Here is an 18,581-nt window from a genome sequence, read left to right as displayed (position 1 = left end):
TTGTAACAAGACGCCCCTATTTTTAAACTCCAACCCCTAGCAATACAGCCCAATATTCCATTTGCCTTCTTAATTACTTGCTGCACCTGCATGCTAACTTTTAGTGTTTCATGTACAAGAACACCCAGATCCCTCTGTGCTGCACATTTTTTGGAGTCTCTCTCCTTTTAAATAATAGTCTGACTTTTGATTTTTCCTACTAAAGTGCATGGTCTCACACTTTCCTACATTAAACCAAGTTTTTGCCCACTCACTCGACCTGTCAATATCCCCTTGCAGACTCCTTATGTCCTCATCACAACATGCCCTCCCACCTATTTTTGTATGATCAGCAAATTTGGATACATTACACTCTGCCCCCTCCTCCAAGTCATTAATATAGATAGCAAATAAGTGAAGCCCTAGGACTGATCCTTATGGCACTCCACTAGTTACGTCTTTCCAACCTGAAAAAGACCCATTAATCCAACTCTGTCTTCTGTGTGTTAACCAATCCTCAATCTGTGCCAATACATTGCCCCCCAATACCGTGAGCTCCTACCTTGTGCAATCACCTTTTATGTTGCACCTTATCGAATGCCTTCTGGAAATCCAAATACACTACATCTACCGGTTCCCCTTTATCAATTCTGCCTGTTGTATTTTCAAAGAACGCTAGCAAATTTGTCAAACATGATTTCCCTTTCACAAAACCATGTTGACTCTGTTTGATTTTAAGCTTTTCTAAATGTCCTGCTATTTCTTCCTTAATGATGGATTCTAGCATTTTCCCAACAACAGATGTTAGGCTGACTGGCCTATAGTTTCCTGCTTATTGCCTCCCTCCCTCCCTTGAACAGGGTCGTCACATTAGCAGCTTTCCAATCCCCTGGGAAATTCCTGGAACCCAGTGAGTTCTGGAATATTTCGACCAATGCCTCCGCTATCTCTGCAGCCACTTCCTTTAAAACCCTTGGATGCAGGCCATCAGGTCATGGCAACTTGTCTACCTTTAGTCCTATTAGTTTGTCAGATACTTTGTCCCTCGTGATAGAGACTGTTACAAGATCTTTCCTTCCATTAGCTCCTTGCTTATCTGATATCTTTGGAATGTTTATAGTGTCCTCCACAGTGAAGACTGATGCAAAATATTGGTTTAAATTACCTGCCATTTCCCTGCTCCCTGTTATCAATTGCCCAGTCGCATCCTCCAAGGGTCCCACGCTCACTTTAGCTACTCTTTTTTTTATATACCCGTAGAAGCTCTTGCTGTTTGTTTTTATATTTCTTGCCAATTTACTTTCATAATCAATTCTCTCCCTCTTTATTTACTTTTTTAGTCATCCGCTGTTGGTTCCCAAAAAAAATTCCTAATCCTCTGGCCTACCATTAGTTTTTGCTGCTTTTTATGCCTTAGTTTTTGATTGGATACTCTCCTCGACTGTCTTTGTTAACCATAGGTGGTTCATCCTTTTCATCGAGTCCTTCTTTTTGACCAGGATAAATTTTTGCTGAGCATTATTAAATGTCTGCCATTGCTCTTCCACTGACCTTCCCCTTAGTCTATTTTCCCAGCCCGCTTTAGACGACTTTCTTCATATTTCTGTAATTGCCCTTATTTAAGTTGAGGACACTGGTTTGAGACCTGAGTTGCTCACCCTCAAACTGAATTTGAAATTCTACCATGTTGTGATCATTACCCCTTATCTACGAAATCGCTTCTTAATCCTACCTCATTGCACCTTACTAGATCTAAAATAGCCTGTTCCCACGTAGGTTCTATAACATATTGCTCTTAGAAATAATTCCTGATGCACTCTACAAATTTGTCTTCCATGTTACCCCTGCCAATCTGATTTGTCCAGTCAATATGCAGATTAAAATCATCCTTGACAATTGTAGCGCCCTTCTTACATGCCTCCATTATTTTGATTTATACTTTGTCCTACAGTGAGGCAACTCTTCGGGGGCCTATAGACGACTCCCACCCGTGACTTTTTCTTGCTCTACATTATTTCTACCCAAACTGATTCCACATCACGATCTATGCTACCTATATTACTGCTCACCACCGCACTGATACATTCCTTTATCAACAAAGCTACCCCACCGTCTCCTTTTTGCCTATTTTTCCAGAACGTCGAATACACTTGAATATTGAGTTCCCAGTCTTGGTCACCCTGTAACCATGTCTCTGTAATATCTATCAAGTCATATCCATATATTTCTATTTGTGTTGTCAATTCATCGACCTTGTTACAAATGCTGCGTGCATTCAGAGAAAGAGACTTAAGCTTCAATTTTATACCATTATTACTCACTCTGGTTCTAATTTCTGCTGCGCTCTTCTTATATTCTCTGCCCCTTTCTGTCAAGCTGTGATTATCATTCACCCCTTCACCACCCTGCACCTCTGCCCTCTCTTGTTTCTTTTTGATTTTTTAAAATTCTCTTCAATTGAACCCCCCGCCCACTGATTAGTTTAGTTTAAAGTCCTATCTACAACCCTGGTTGTACGATTCGTCAGGGCACTGGTCCCAGCACGGTTCAAATGGAACAGCTCTCTCCTTCCCCAGTGCTGGTGCCAATGCCCCATGAGTTGGAGCCCATTTCTCCTACACCAATCTTTGGGCCATGCATTTACCGCTCTAATCCTTATTTACCCTACTCCAGTTTGCACGTGGCTCAGGTAGTAATCCAGGGATTATTACCTTTGTGGTTCTGCTTTTTAATTCAGCCCCAAGCTGCTCGTAGTCCCTCAGCAGAACCTCTTTCCTAGTCTTACCTATGTTGTTGGTACCTACGTGGACCACAACAACTGGATCATTCCACTCCCATTCCAAGTTGCCCTCCAGCCCAGAAGAGATGCCCTTAACCTTAGCACCAAGTAGGCAATACAGCCTTCGGGACTCTGTCTTTGCTGTATAGAACAATATCTATTCCCCTAACTATGCTATCCCCCATTACTACTACATTTCTCTTTTCACCCCCCATTTGAATGGCACTCTGTACCAAGGTGCTGTGGTCACTTTGCTCATCATCCCTGGAGTCTGTGCCCTTGTCCACACCAGGAGCAAGAACCTCGTACCTATTGGACAAGGGCACCAGCTGAAGCTCTTCCAAAGTTAAATTCTGGATCCCCATATCTGCCATATTCGCAGTCGCACCCTCCTGTCCTTGACCATGGATCAAACTTGATGTAATTAATCTAAGGGGTGTGACTGTCTCTGAAACAGTGTCCAGGTAACTCTCCCCCTCCCTGATGTAGTGCAGTGTTCTCAGCTCAGACTCCAGCTCATCAACTCTGAGCTGAAGTTCCTGGAGTGGCCATACTTGCTACAGATGTGGTCACTGTGGATCGCACCAGCATCCACCAGCTCCCACATACTACACCTGGAACACAGCGCCTGCCAGCCATCTCTATTCTATTTAATTAATTAATTTGGATTTTAAATATTTTAAAAGTGAATTTCTTAAATGTACTCTTCAGCTATAATAATGTCTCCTAACTTAAACCACTTGGTCAATCAAAAGAGACACAGAAGAGATAGCCACCAATCAACTACTTGTTTTCCTGTGACATCGCACTCTGGTTCTGATATGTAGAAACAGGTCGAAGGGGCTCTTTGCCGCCGGTTTTTATCTCCTGCCACTTTGCGCTTTTCACACAGGTCCACTCTCCATGTGCTCGTCCTCCCTCTCTGTTGCCAGCTTTTATCTCGCGCCTCCGCTTCCCTTCTCACTCAGGTCCACTCTCCGTGTGCTCCTGGCTCTCCTCTCACTGTTTTAAACTGTAAAAATCCCAGCACCCCTCTCGCTGTTTTAAACTGTGAAAACCCTGGCTCTCCTCTGACTGTTTTTGCTGTTTGTGGAAGCGTTTAGGTTTTTTGTAAACAATAGGTAATTTTTCTCCCAATGTCGCAAGTGCCTTTGTTTTAATATTCAGTTTGATTGCTCCTTTAACATGCGGGCTTGGTCCAGTGTGGCAAAACATAACATTACTTTGTGTTGTGGACCCATAAGAGGATGGAGAATGAGGGTTCAAATGGCAGCATTAATGGTAGGTGATCTCTCCCAAATGGAACTGAAGTTACTAGACCAGAGAAAGAAGGCGTATTTATTTGGCATTGAGGGAATATTACATAGGATATACCACAGAATATGTGGCAAAGACACAGACCATTTGGCCCAACCGGTCCATGCTGTATTTTGTTTCATCTGGGTTGTGCCCACTGATCTACAATCCAGAAGAGAACAGCATGGGCAACTGTATTTCACCCCAGTAACTTGCTGATCACACTTTTGAGAGAGTACTGATTATTTTACTCATATCTGAGGAGAATGAATTTTTGTGGTCCTCAAGGTGAAGATTCTTAATTAAGGAGTGGTGAATTTTGGTGTCCCTGATGTCATCATTCATCATGTCAACGGCCAAGTAGAGCACAGGTTGAATGCAGAGCAAAACCTTTTCTGTTTCCCTGCCCACCGTCAAAAATGTGCCCTAATCTTGAACTAAAAGGGTACCGATTTGCCAAACCAGTTACCCTTAAAATTGTGATTGCTAATTTGTGCTTGGTTATCCAATGTGAATGCATAACGAATCAGAGCTGGATAATTACTGCCATACTCATTTTTCTTACCCCACCTAAAAAGAGGAGTTTTATACTGCACCAATTTAAACTGGATTCAAACAGTTTCAGCAAGAACAGTAAGCATCATACAGTTGTCTTCATGTTATTCACCAATCCATCTCATGTATTTTTTTTAAGACAACTATGGTTTAATATTTAGAACTGTGAAGGATACTGTCTAACTATATAAAGCATAGCGTGCAAACATTGTGTACTGAAGTATGAACTGGGAGGGGGTTTAAAACTCTTTTAAAATATGCACAAGAAGTTCCTTTGCATCACTTCCTGCAGTAAATCAAAAATGCATTGCCCTAGTGCCTGCTTTATTTACGTCATCCTTATAGGACAGGAAAATCTAGGTCAATTAACATAAATGCACAGCTCTTTCCGCAAATTGGCATCTGATCGATGTTGCAGAGCTACTCTGGACTACTTTCCCCTTTTTACTATGCTACTCATAGAAATCCTGGTATAGTTTCCAGTTTTGTTTCTTTGTAGAGATTTGAGAAGACTACAAAGTGCAACCAGCTAGGCTAGGCCAGTCCAGTCACAGCAGGTATCAAGAATCAGTCCGATGATCTAGCTGAGGCTGTAATCTCCATTTTCAGTTTCTGCTGTTAACTAACTAAATGTAGAAGAAGGGGAATCATAAATGAAAAGCCAATGTTTTGAACATAAAGGTTGAATAAGAAAGGTAAGAATAAATGCAAAAATCACCAAAAAATGGGGCAGAGAAAGACTTGTCACATCCCATGGTTAAGTTACCCTTGAGTTAGGCAGTTAATCTCATAAAAGATGGAATAAGGTGGATGAGGGCCTCCTTGATCCCTGTATAAGAATCCTCAACACCCAAATGCATGAAAAAATGCAATTAATATCCAAGTTTAAAAACATTCCAGCTTTTTGGTTGACTATTCCCAAAACAGGAAACGGTTGTAAAGGAACTAATGGGGCTCTGAAGATGACTGGCCAATGTCAAGCACTGTGTCCAATATTTTTTTGATGCTAGCAATGGGCATTTCAGTGATAAATTCTTGCTAACTAGTATTTTGATAAATCATTAGTATAAGGTATTCTAAAAGAAAGTGGGTTGTGAAATCATCCCAGTGAAGTAACCCTGTACCGAGGTACTCAGTCTTTGAAGTGTTACTGGACAAAACTCCTTGATAAGTAAGAAAATTGTTGACCACTGAAGAACTGCTTTTGCACTGATTCTCCAATAACATCTCCAGAATTCAGTAAGTTTGGTCAAAGTACTCATTGTTGATTTTTTTTTTAGTGACATTATTTTGCATAAGTGCCTTCACTTCATAGCTAAGAGGTGGCCAAAAGATATGCTATTTATCTCTGTTGCATCAGCCACTATCAAGTAAATATATACTTAAATGTTAGCTTTCCTGCCTCTATGCAATTACTTCAAGTTCCATTTGCCAGCTGCCATGATGGCTTGGCCAAGACTAGCAACTTGAAATTTGAGGAACCCGGGACACAAACTGGTACCACCCTCCTTTAACATGGTTTGTTGCCACATCGTAGCATTATGGCTACAGCATCTAATAATCTTAAAATTCCTTGCCTTGGAATTTGCAGCAAGTTCATTGTTCGTGATGTTGTTCTTGAAACATTTAGTTTAAAGAAATGCTCTAGGAACTGCTGTGGGGCATAAAAATCAGACTCAAATAGGTTGATGTCATTTTTTTTATGCCCTTATAATGGAAAATTGTACCAAGAGTGCAACTCCATTACCCTAACTAACTGGGATGATGTATTGATGAAAACTGGCACTTGTGGAAACATACTAAGAATTTAAATTGGTGACAGGGGAGAGAGGGCTGGTGAGCCTAGGTTTGAGTTCTTCGTTCCCAACACAGTAACTTGGAGCAATTTTGAAATGATGCACGTTTTTGTTTATTTCTTGCTGTCTGTCTGATTTGCCCAACTTTTCTGGTTCACAGAACATTCTGAGGTATTTAAAAACAGAAGCTGGTGAGAGGAATCTTCCTGCATTCCTGGAAGGGTGGAAAGCTTTTGCCACGACGGTAAGGTTCAAACAGGCCAACCTTTTGAAGGTTCAACTTACAGCAGGCTCTAGACTGTAACTAACTAACTGATTGCTACAGATGTAGCCATAAGTTGTACATGTGCTTCTTTTGCTTTGTGAAAATAAAGTTTTAAAGTAATTTTACACGGCTGTTGATAAAAGTTGGGGTGATTTCAATTCTACATGGAAGCTGACAAATTTCATATTCCCTCAACTCTGGCTCCTCTTTCTGCATACTAACTGAAAAGCAGAATAATGTGGATGCTGGAAATCTAAAATAAAAACAGAAAATGCTGGAAATAGTCAGCAGGTTGAGCGGCATCTGTGAAGAGAGAAACAGAATTAATATTTCAGATCAAAAGACCTTTTATCAGAACAGTTCCGATTAAAGGTCCTTGACCTGAAAAGTTAACTCTGTTCCTCTCTCCACAAATGCTGCCTGACCTCCTGAGTATTTACAGCATTTTCTGTCTTTATTCCTGTTTCTGGGGTTTGTTTTGATATTTATAATTTTATCAATGTGTACAAATTAGATTGTTCAAACAATTAGCATACATTTTGCATACTCTCAAATGAAGATAAGTTGTAAACTGCAGTTTTTTAACATTTTCCTCGTAACAGACTGACTTCCTCCAGTAACACATAATAAAACAGATTGAGCGGATGTTTAGCCCATGTAGTGGCCTCATCAAGTTGGTAATTGGGTTACTGGAGTTAATTTCAGACCCCCTGCACAAGGGACAGAATGGTTGGTTTGTTAATCTGGCTGGGCATTGCATATGTGTGGATTGATTTGAAGATTGGGTTTGGGTTGGCTGTGATATCACTGCCTTTCCCCATGGACATGACTGTAGTCCATTGAAGAAATTGAGAGGAAGGGTTATATTTTTTTAAAATGCGGAGTTGCATTAAAATGACTTTCAGCAAATTAGCTGCTTGTATATTATATTTAATGCCTATGTTGTTCTCTCCTCCCATAGTGTATTCCTCAACAGAAAAATGATAGCGACTGTGGTGTGTTTGTTCTTCAGGTAGGGGAATTTCTCAATTTCCCTGATTTAATTGTGTAAGGAGATTGTGAAGCATATTGACTAATAAAATATTCAAATCACCTGTGAAGGCTGAAAATGATTCCTAGCTAGCAGTGATTGAAACTTCTGCAGACAAGGTATATATCAAGAATAAAGCCACAAATATATCCAGAATCATGGTGGGACAAATTTACCTTGTATCATTGTTTTTCAGGACATATGTAGTGGATTTTAAATTAATCATTTTTTAATGTGTTTGAGATTTTGTAGGCCAGTGCTCCAAATGAAACTACAACCCAGCAATGATTACTATCTTCAAAGGAAGAAAGTGGAAATAAAACCTTTCATTTGTATGTTATCATGTCAGAGCTCTGTCAAACATCTCAAAACACTTCACTGTCCCGTTTGGCGCGCTGTTATTAGGGGAGCGACTGGGAGAAAATCTAAAATCTGTAACTTGCAGGTTGACCTAATGTTATAATATTGATTTTATAATTTTGGTGGTGCTGTTTTGTGGTCAAAATTTTTAAAAACTGCAAATGTTTCAAATCAGATAATGCTGAAAATATCAGCATCTGAAAAGAGAGACAAATGGTAGCCAAGTTTTGAAACATTAAGCTATTTTTTTTTCTTTTCAGATACGGTAGACCTGTGTATTTTTTACTAATCAAAGTAAAGATGGTTAAATTTTTCCCGTGCAAGCATACAAGAGGAAATTAAGTGCCAGAAATATGGAGTCTGAAGCTGCCATTAATAGCTTTTCTGAACCCATACTTTGCTGTTGAACAATCACCGTATTTGTGGTTATGCTGCTAAAAAAGCAAGATATTATTGCTATCTTACCAAAATGCACACTTCCAAAACCTTAAATTTATATTTTTAAAAATAGGTTCCAACTGCATTCCCCATAGCACCAGCTCATAAGGCAGGTTATTTATAATTGACTTCTGCCAAATATTATTTAAACATTTTGTTTAAATAAGCAGCATGTTTCTCTCCAGTATTTCAGTTTGCTTCGAAAGCACATTAAGGAGCATTTGGTTTCTTGCCGGCTTTTTAAAAATCTTTTTATTAAAGAGCAAAGAGGCAGAATGTAAGAATTTGACCTGGTCATATCACTGGAGTGGTCCTGTAAAACTTAAACATATCCAGGCATTGTTGAGGATTCTAAGGGCTTCCTGAGACAACTAAAACATCCTAAGGAACTGGGTGACCTGAAATAAGTGGTGTCAATGATGGGCCATGGTTAAAGATTCCTTGACTATAATAGTTTGATTTAACTTTTATTTTAAACCTTCTGTGGTAAACCTAACTTCTGTTAATTATGTTGACAATCACAGGTTACTGCCTCAGTGTCAGGTTGTGTTGTGGCATTTCAATTTGGATGCACCTCACCCTTGTTCCACTACCAAGTGGTTATGGTACTGGGTTTGTAACCCCAAGATCAAGAGTTCAAATCTCACAGTGGCAAACTATGAAACTATGTAACTTCATCTGAAACAGATGGAAACGTGTTTGTACTCAAAAGAGTTACCAAGTGGTTATGGTACTGGGTTTGTAACCCCAGGATCAAGAGTTCAAATCTAACAATGGCAAACTATCAAACAATGTAACTTCATCTGAAACAGATGGAAACGGGTTTGTACTCGAAAGAGTTACACTAGGGCAATGGGGCTTGGCCTAAATAGCCAAGTGGTTATGGTACTGGGCTTGTAACCCCAAGATCAAGAATTCAAATCTCACAATGGCAAACTATGAAACAATGTAACTTCATCTGAATAGGAACAGATGGAAACGTGTTTGTACTCGAAAGAATTACACTAGGGCAATGGGGCTTGGCCTAAATAGCCAAGTGGTTATGATACTGGGTTTGTAACCCCAAGATCAAAAGTTCAAATCTCACAGTGGCAAACTATGAAACAATGTAACTTCATCTGAAACAGATGGAAACGGGTTTGTACTCGAAAGAGTTACACTAGGGCAATGGGGCTTGGCCTAAATAGCCAAGTGGTTATGGTACTGGGCTTGTAACCCCAAGATCAAGAGTTCAAATCTCACAGTGGCAAACTATGAAACAATGTAACTTCATCTGAAACAGATGGGAAAACGTGTTTGTACTCGAAAGAGTTACACTAGGGCAAATTTGCTGCTTGGGATGGACTTGCCTTCTTAGACCCTTCCATGCTAAAGATTGTAATTGAACTTGAGAAAAATAATGGTAAAGAACAAATAAAGTGCAAAATCGTGTTCATGCCTGAAATGTCTAAGCTAATGAGAAAAGGCTTCCCATAATGAACTGAATGGATTGTTGAGATATAATATAGGAACGTACAAATAAGTAAAGATAATTTAACCTGCCCCTGTCATTTAGGGACATGTACTCAATCCAAGTAGTACATTTAAGCTTGTCATTGTGTCAGCCTGGTAGCACGGAATCGAAGGGTTATGATTCAAGCCCCATTCCGGTGTATAATCAAGAATGACACATCAGTGCAATCGTGACATCAATATATGTTCTGCTGACATAGGTCACAGAAGCAATGGCAGGCACATATTCCAGTATTCTAGCCAAAGTTCCTTGCTCAGCAAACATCACCAAAAGAGATTAGTTAATTCATTTTATTGATGTCTGTAGATTGTTGGTGTGTACAATATGGATGTGATATTGACCTACTATGTTATTTATACAGATGTTTCGGAGAAATGTGATAGGGTGCTACATTAATACGTTCCTTCCCCTTTCTGTCCTGTCTGTTCTCTGTTGAATTAGCATGAGTGTGGCTAGTGGTTTTATTCCCAATTCCTACCAATACTTCTACTCACCAATTCTATACATAAAGAATTTGAAACTTTTCCAGTGTGCTGATGCTGTGTTTCTATTGCCTCTCTAGTACTGCAAGTGCCTGGCTCTAGGAAGACCTTTTCAATTTTCTCAGAAAGACATGCCTGAAGTAAGAAAGCTGATCTACAGAGAACTGTGCGAGTGCAAGCTTTTGGAGTGAGCTGACAGGAAAGAGGTGATTGAAGCTCCTCGCAGGAAATTGCATTCCAGGAGAACGGTGTGGCCAGTACTGTTACATGACGTATGGAAGGCAGGGAGGAAGTACTGAAGGCACAGTGGCAGTGTTTACCTCCTTTCCAGGTGCATGCATGGCCTGAGCACCTTCAGACTTAATAAAAGCACAACTTTGCTCGATTGGCCTGTTGCTGACAAATTGCATGTAGCAGTAGACTATAAATTTAGACTTCCTTATTGTCTGCATATTTTGAGAACCTCTGAAGCAAAGGAAGTAGTAAAATTTACATTAACTTAAGGGGAAAACTGAAGTCTTAGTGTAGAAATTGTTCCAGGTAATATTAAGTGTGAACCCCCTCTTCATAACCACTGGGGAGATTTTCACTTTTTCCACAGATGTTTAATGATCATTAGGTCATGGTGTTGAACTGCAGCATGTTTAAAAGTGAAAATAGTTCATTCAAAAAAACGCAGTGACTCTGGGGTCAGTTCTGTGAATGTCAGAGGCGATGGTAACACTGGACATAAGTACTATAAATTTTACATGTTTAATCCAAGGTGCATTTTCTGCCTACCCGTTTTTCTCTCTCTCACGTGCAATGGGCTATGCTTCTCCATTTCATTCGTCAAACAATGGGATGGATTTGTTGGAGTGCCATAATTATAATTTGATCTCAGAGTTGGTGTATGTGTTTGCCTTGCTTAATACTGATAAGCCTTTCCCTTTTCTGTTTAAACAAAACTATTATTCTTTTGTATTTTACTTCTAACTCTAGCCCTTCAGAGTAAAACATCCAATCAGGCTCATTGTAGAAGTTCTTTCATTTTAAACATCAAATACCTAGGTGTTGCAAACTTGGGTACTGCCAATGTAGCCTTTTGTTTTTAATTCTTTGATTATGAGGGTTGCTGGCAAGGTTAGCATTTATCATCCATCTCTAGTGCCCTGAGAAGGTAGTGGTGGGCCTCCATGAACCTCTAACAATATGATGCAACTGGAGGCATTTGAGTCAACCATGTTGGTATGAGATTGCAGTCACGTTTAGGCCAAACCAGGTAAGGACACTCAGGTTTGTTAAAGTTCTTTGACAACAATCTGACACCATCATACTCATTTTATTGATACTTTTTAACATGAATTAAAATTTGCAAACTCCAATGGTGGGATTTGAGTGCACGTGCTCGGAATTAATAACAACCATTACACTACTGTATCTTGTACCTACTTTTATGGTTCCATTATTGATTTAATATTTTGTTTTATGACTGGACAAATCATGTGATTTATAACCTAGAAAACTGGTATCTGGCCAGTGTGAGCTTGGAAACTAAGCAGAGGAATTCTTAAATGAATTGAGTCAGTGTTTGAGGTGAAATTTTTTTCTTGATAATGCTCAGTTTTGAAATATAGGGGAAAGTGTGGACTGCTAACCTCATACTGCTCTACAACAATATTGCAAATAGATTTCAGATTTTCAGTATTTGATTTTTTTCTCCCATAAAATCTTTTCAAAATTTGCCCCTTAACTTTGCAGTCTGAACTCAGAGTAAATCTAGAATATATATATATAATATATATATACACACACACACACACATATATACATGCTTTGGTAAAGCATGAATTCCACTGCGACAGTTGATTGTCCCAATTACTTGAAATCAAATCAGTAAGTGAAAAATGATTAAAACTTCCTTCTATAATAGGAAGTGTAAGTGACATTGAACCAAGTATTTCCATCAAAAATTGATCTTTATCTCATTTAAATGCTGGATACTTGAAGATGAAAGTTCTGGTTACCATTCTGAAAATAAACTGCCTTATTTTGGTATTCATAATCCTGGAACAAGCTTTTAAATCTAAATTTCCAGACCCTCATGGGCATCATCTAGTTGTACTGAACCTACATCCATTGTATTGAGCAATGGCAGTGCATCATACAGCCATTATCCTTTAGGATGGTGCAAAGATGTAATTAAATATTTATAAGAGCTACTTGTACTGAGCTAAAACTATCTTGGTACACCATCCATTGTATCCAGAACCCACCAAGTCTTTTACAGATTAGGAGACGAAAGACGTGTTACATCATAAACATTAGTGCAATAATAGAAGCTGTGAGTAAAGTAGAAGAGACTTTTTTTTACTCGCGCAAGGAGAGCTGTTGTAATTAGTTCTATGTTGTTATGGAGATTGGACAATAAAGTATTTGAGGAGTATTTAGCCCTTTCTTACTGACTTCTCATTGTCCTTCCTACATCTTTTCTTTTTCCTTATTGTGTGGTGTGACCTTCCTTTTGGAAGTATTTTTTTCATACTATGTTCACGGTCTGGAGTTTCTGGTTAATTGTACTGTGTTTAACTGAGAATGAAGTAGGACGCAATGCCAAGAAGTATTTGTATGATGCTGTTATCCACACGATCAAATTAAGTTACCCTAAGTCTGAAGTATTAATATTACAATTATAAAAATGCTGTAAATTTTTGAAGTTTGGTGTATGCATATTAATTTCAACACTTTAAATGGTAACCACCTAAATGTGAAAAAGAATTTTTTCTTGCAAGAGTTATTAATCTTAAATTTTGTTGATACTTGCAACCAAGTTGCTAATGTACAAAAAATTGCCTGCAGTTCTTTACAAAAACCCATGAAATTGTTTGACCAGTGCCCTCTGCAGGCAGGCATCATTTCTGCTTAAAGAAGAAGTCACTCTTTCTCCTAATCGATAAGCATGGTACAGTAGGATATCATTGTTACCAATCTCTCATGATAGCCATCACCCCTTGAGTTGGAATTATCACCAAAAGCTCGGTAAATTCCACCGAGAGTACAGAGCTACTATGGCAGTATCTGCATGCTTGTAAAATGAGATTGAGCAACAAAACCAGTGAGGTGTCTAGTCTTTCTGCTATCTCTATGTCATTTGCATGTTAACTATTTGAAAAATGGGAGTGGGTTTCTGAGCAGTTGAATGGGGGAATAAATGCACCTCTCCCCCCACTCAGTATCAAGCCTGTAATTTTGCTATTGATACAACAGGCAGCCACATATGGCTGACAGGACCAGTAGTGTTTACCTTGGCACTACTTTTTAAATGGGAAAATATCTTCAGGTAACATATATTTTTATTTGAAAAGTAAATACTTAGAATCAGTTTACACAATCAGTTCTACAAGCCTTAAACCTGAACAATCTGTCAGCTGTGCTTCTTGAAGGAAAAAAGACTTGCATTTATATAGTGCCTTACAACAGTGATCACTGAACATCTCAAAGCACTTTATATCCAATGAAATACTTCTGCAGTGCAGTCGCAGTTGTATGATTTATATGGTGTTTGGTGACTGAGAATTCCATTTGATGATGAACTCCTCAATCACATTTGGGATCAGAAGTTTTATGAAAATAAGAATTAACAGGTGTTGCCTGCTTTTCATTCAGTTATGTGCAAAGCTTTAAGGCAAAACATTGGGCCGAATCTTCTGTGAAGTGGCAATTACCATCAGATTGCCACTCCTAGTTTCTTACCTTAGACTGGAGCTCCACATTTTTGCCCAGATTTCTAACTTTGGCCTGCTGAGAAATGTGGAGCGTAGCTGCTCCTGGAGTCCTTCAGTGTAGTGTAGGAGCATTGGTGGAAACAAAGCCACATCCCTTTTTATGGCACTAGCTGCCATATTCTGGTAAGTTTGTACTTTTGACAAGCTATGAGAGAAGGTACATTTGTAAGGTAAATGGGTAAGGAAGGGTTGCGGGTGGTCAGGGGAGGGGTAGTTGTGGGGGTCAGTATGAGCTAGAACTATTTTTAATCTTGGGTAAGTAAACCTGTTAAATAAATCAAAGCCATCTGAAGTCTCCAACTTTAAATCAGTTTCATAGGCTTCCAGATGCAGGGTAGTTGCCCAACAGAAGTTCTTGGGAATTTATTGGGGGTCCTTCCCCACCCCCCCCCCCCCCCCCCCAACACATCCTCTGAAGCTTTCTACATGTGGATGAATGATCATGACAGCACTGTAGTCGGAATCAAATGTTCCAGACAGTAAGACTGCATTAGGTGGCATCTGTAAAATTGTCATCCAAAACTCTGCTGACCATTTTCTAAATTGCGCCAAACCCTGTTCACCCATCATCCCTGTGCTCACTGAGCTACACCAGCTGGTAGTTGAGCAATGCCTTGATTTTAAAATTCTCTTACTTGTTTTGTAATCTCCTCCAGCTACATGACCCTCAAATCTGCACTCATCTAATTGTGGTATCTTAAACATCCCTGATTTTAGTTCTCTACCATTTGTGGCCATGCATTCAGCTGTGTTGGTCTTGAGCTCTGGAATTCTCTTCCTTAACCTCTTTCCTCCTCTAAGGTGCTTCTCAACCAAGATTTTGTCCACCTCTAATATCGCCTTAAGTAGCTCGGTGTCAAATTTTTTATAATGCGCTAATGAAGTGACTTGGGACATTTTATGCTAAGGGTGCTATATAAATGTAAGTTTGTTTGAAGGATTAACACCTGGACCCTACTGTGATGTGAGTACCATGTTTAGTGATTAATATCCTTATATTGGAACCAAGATCCTGGAATCCTCATCTGACTCTCATTACCTTCCAGGCGCCTGAATCATGTCATTCATGGGCCATCTCCCCCAGTGGCACAAAATCTGGGTCAAATTTTGCTAGATTACAAATAATAATACCTCAACCAAAGATTGAAATTGTGGACCCAATCTGCTGAATAAGCACCAACCCCAGACACTTTATTAAACCACATGGACTGGAGTTTTGGATACTCTGTTGTCTCCAATGTGCCACAGGCAGGGACATTTTGAAGATACTGGAAAAGATTGCCAGAGGAAGGAGCCAGTTATTGTGATCCACATGGGAACCAATGATCTAGGTAACATCTGAAGTCTTCAATGCCAGTTTAGGAAGCAGATTTAGGATCAGGACTTTTAAGGGTGGGCATCTCAATTACTCCCTCAGCCACATTATGGAATTGGAAGACAGGAAGAGTTAGGGAGCTCAATACATGGCTGATCGGGTGTTGTCAGGAAGAGGATTTCTGTTTTATGGGACATTTGTACTAGTTCTGCAGAAGCTGGAAGTAATTTCCCAAAGATGGGCTATGGCTGAGCAGAAAAGGAGCTAATAAACTAGTAAAGAAAAACAGGTGAAGAATAACAAACTAGAAAGGATGATTGGGGAGGAGAAAAGCTCAAGCTACAATTGGTGAAGGTAGAAATAATGTAAAAATACAATTTTTTTTAATGCAAAAAGAATATTGTGCAGAAAAAATAAAGGGAATACAAGCACTGAATCCTTTTTATTGTGTACAGTCTCTTCATTTTAATGCATGGTACCTTCACTTTTTTTGTGTGGGACCACTTAGGCCTGCACACTTTTGGGTTACTGGACATCCAAACATGCATGCACCTTGGAATGTTGAATAGAGGAGGAATATCAAATTGACCAGTTATAAACAGAAAAAATATAAAGGAATGCAATGTTAAATAGAGAAAAAAATCTACATTGTGGTACAATGCTTAGTGTGTGGATAATAAAATGGGTATTGGAAATTATATGACAAAAAGATTGATTTAACAGCACTAAGAAATGTTCTGCAAACTTGGTAGGAGTGAAAACGAATGCTGCAATGTTTTTAAGAAAGGAAATACTTAAAGGTCGTATTACATACCTCTTATTGTGACAGGAAAATAGAAGACCAAACCTAGACGGGGCGATAGAATCATACAACATAGAAGGAGGCCATTCTACCCATCATGCCAGTTCTGACTCTTCGAAGAATGCTCCAGTTAGTCAAATTGCTCTTTCTTTAGAGCCTTGAAAGTGTTTCCCTCTTAAGGAAGTTCCATTTTGAAAGTTACTATTGAATTTGTTTCCACTGTCATTTTAGGCCATGCATTCCAGATCACCCTAACTCAGTGTAAAAGAAAAAAATAAAAATAATTCTTCTAATGGATATCCCTGGCTTTTTTTATGCATGATATTTAACATGTATCCTCTGGTTACTAATCCTCCTTCCAGTGGCAATAGTTTCTCCCAATATCAAAGCCCCTCATAATTTTGAAAATATATTATTTTTCCCCTTAGAGACAAGAAAGAGAGTAATTCTAGCTTCTCTAATTTCTTAACAATTGAAATCCCTCAACTCTGGTACCATTCTGGTAAATTTCTCCATTCTCTCCAAGGCTTTGACATCCTAAGTGTGTTGCCTGGAAATGAACACAACACTTTAGCTGAAGGCTAACCAGGTGAGCCACCTTTTTGAACTGCTGCAGTGCACGTGATGTTGATACTACCACAGTACAAGATTTTAACCCAGTGACGAAGTATTGGTGATATATTTCCAAGTCAGGATGGTGTGTAACTTGGAGGGGAACTGGCAGGTGGTGGTGTTGCTATGTGCCTGCTGTCCTTATTCCTTTAGGCTGTAAGGGTTGTGGGTTAGGGAGGTGCTGTCAAAAGAGCCTTGGTGAGTTGCATATTGTAAATGGTATACATTACATACACACAGTGTCGCTAATGGAGGGGGTGAATGTTTAAAAATTGCCCTGAATGGTATTGAGTTTCTTGAACGTTGTTGGTGCTGTACTCATCCAGACATTGGAGAGTCAGGAGATAAGATATTTACAGCCAAAACGTTGGCCTCTGACTGGCTCTTTCGGCCACAGAGCTGCTACCTGCCAGTTGTTTGCCCTAAAGATTATTTGATGCCCATGAATAAATGTAGTTTGAACAAGAACAAGGCAATTGAAATGTCTTTGATTTATATTTAACCTTCTTAGGAAGTTCCTCGGGGTCAAAGATAACTTGCTTCCACTCTGGTTCGATGGACTTAGCAACTCTCAGACCTAAGGTGCAATCTGTAGACTCTGCTGCACGCAGGGCAGGTGGTGCAGATGAGTTGTTAGGGGTTTCTGCACTGTCTCCAATACCTTGACTTTGCCTCTGTGTGTTCCTGACAAAGTATCTCAATATGCCTGGTGCCTTCCCGAATGAGCCTTCTGCATATTGGTTGGTCACAAGCCAGGGACTCCCATGAGTCAGCAGTGTTGTTTGACCTCCTAAGGAATTCTTTGAGGACATCCCTGAAGCGTTTCCATTGTCTTCCTGGGAGCAACCTGCCACAACTTAGTTCCTAGTGGAGCAGATGCTCAGTAGTCAGAAGCTCTTGTTAGAATCATATCTCTCAGGACTTAAGTTTTCTTTTACAAAATGGAAGGATTTGGCATCACCTGGACATCTGGATGCTAACCTGGGATTTTTTTAAAAAGGTGATAAGTTCACCTTGGAGCTGTCAACAAGCAGGCCTCTTCCAAGAAATCACCTACCTATATGGTACTAGAGAAGGAATTGTTTATTTGTGTTGAACTGCAAAGAACTTTAATTAACGAAAACCTGGGAGACAAAAAGGCAATCACATGGGAGAGAAGTTGTGAACCTGCTTATCTTATTAGAGAACAAGCTGAGAAAGGAAGGCAGCCTTGACTGGCTTCCTCTCTCTACTTTGTCTAAACTTGTGCACGGCTATCAACCTGTAGCCAGAGAACCCTTCTCTTAGTGTAACTAGTCTGCAGTTGGACCTGCAAAGCTGAGACCAGTGGTGAGAACTTCCAACCATCCACCGGGGCCAGTGAGCTGTCTTCACACGAGAGACCTCCAGGTCGACAGCTTTGAGACCCTGAGGACTTTATAATGCCCATCCTCCAAATCCCATCTCTGCAGAGAGGCTCAAGCTTTTGTCCTTTTTGTGTGTTGGGGGGGAATTCTTTAGGAAAAGGTAGATAGTTATACTTTATGACTACCATTGTGTGTTAACCAGTATTTGCAACTTATTAAAATAATGATTTATTTTAAAACAAAACTTAA

General features: G+C 39.5%; 1 protein-coding gene across 1 annotated transcript in view; it reads left to right on the top strand.

Moving 5' to 3' along the window:
* The window catches only part of LOC121287186 (sentrin-specific protease 5-like), a 32,749-nt gene extending 19,565 nt beyond the window's left edge, over positions 1-13,184 (top strand). The window contains exons 8-10 of the mRNA XM_041204819.1: positions 6,566-6,649; positions 7,632-7,682; positions 10,574-13,184. Coding sequence (XP_041060753.1) covers positions 6,566-6,649; positions 7,632-7,682; positions 10,574-10,684 — 246 coding nt within the window. The 3' untranslated portion in view covers positions 10,685-13,184. The remainder of the gene's footprint in view (positions 1-6,565; positions 6,650-7,631; positions 7,683-10,573) is intronic.
* The last annotated feature ends 5,397 nt before the right edge of the window (positions 13,185-18,581 follow it).

Source organism: Carcharodon carcharias, chromosome 2, assembly GCF_017639515.1.
Source record: "Carcharodon carcharias isolate sCarCar2 chromosome 2, sCarCar2.pri, whole genome shotgun sequence".
Classification (NCBI taxonomy): domain Eukaryota; kingdom Metazoa; phylum Chordata; class Chondrichthyes; order Lamniformes; family Lamnidae; genus Carcharodon; species Carcharodon carcharias.
This window is presented reverse-complemented; position numbering and strand designations above follow the sequence as displayed.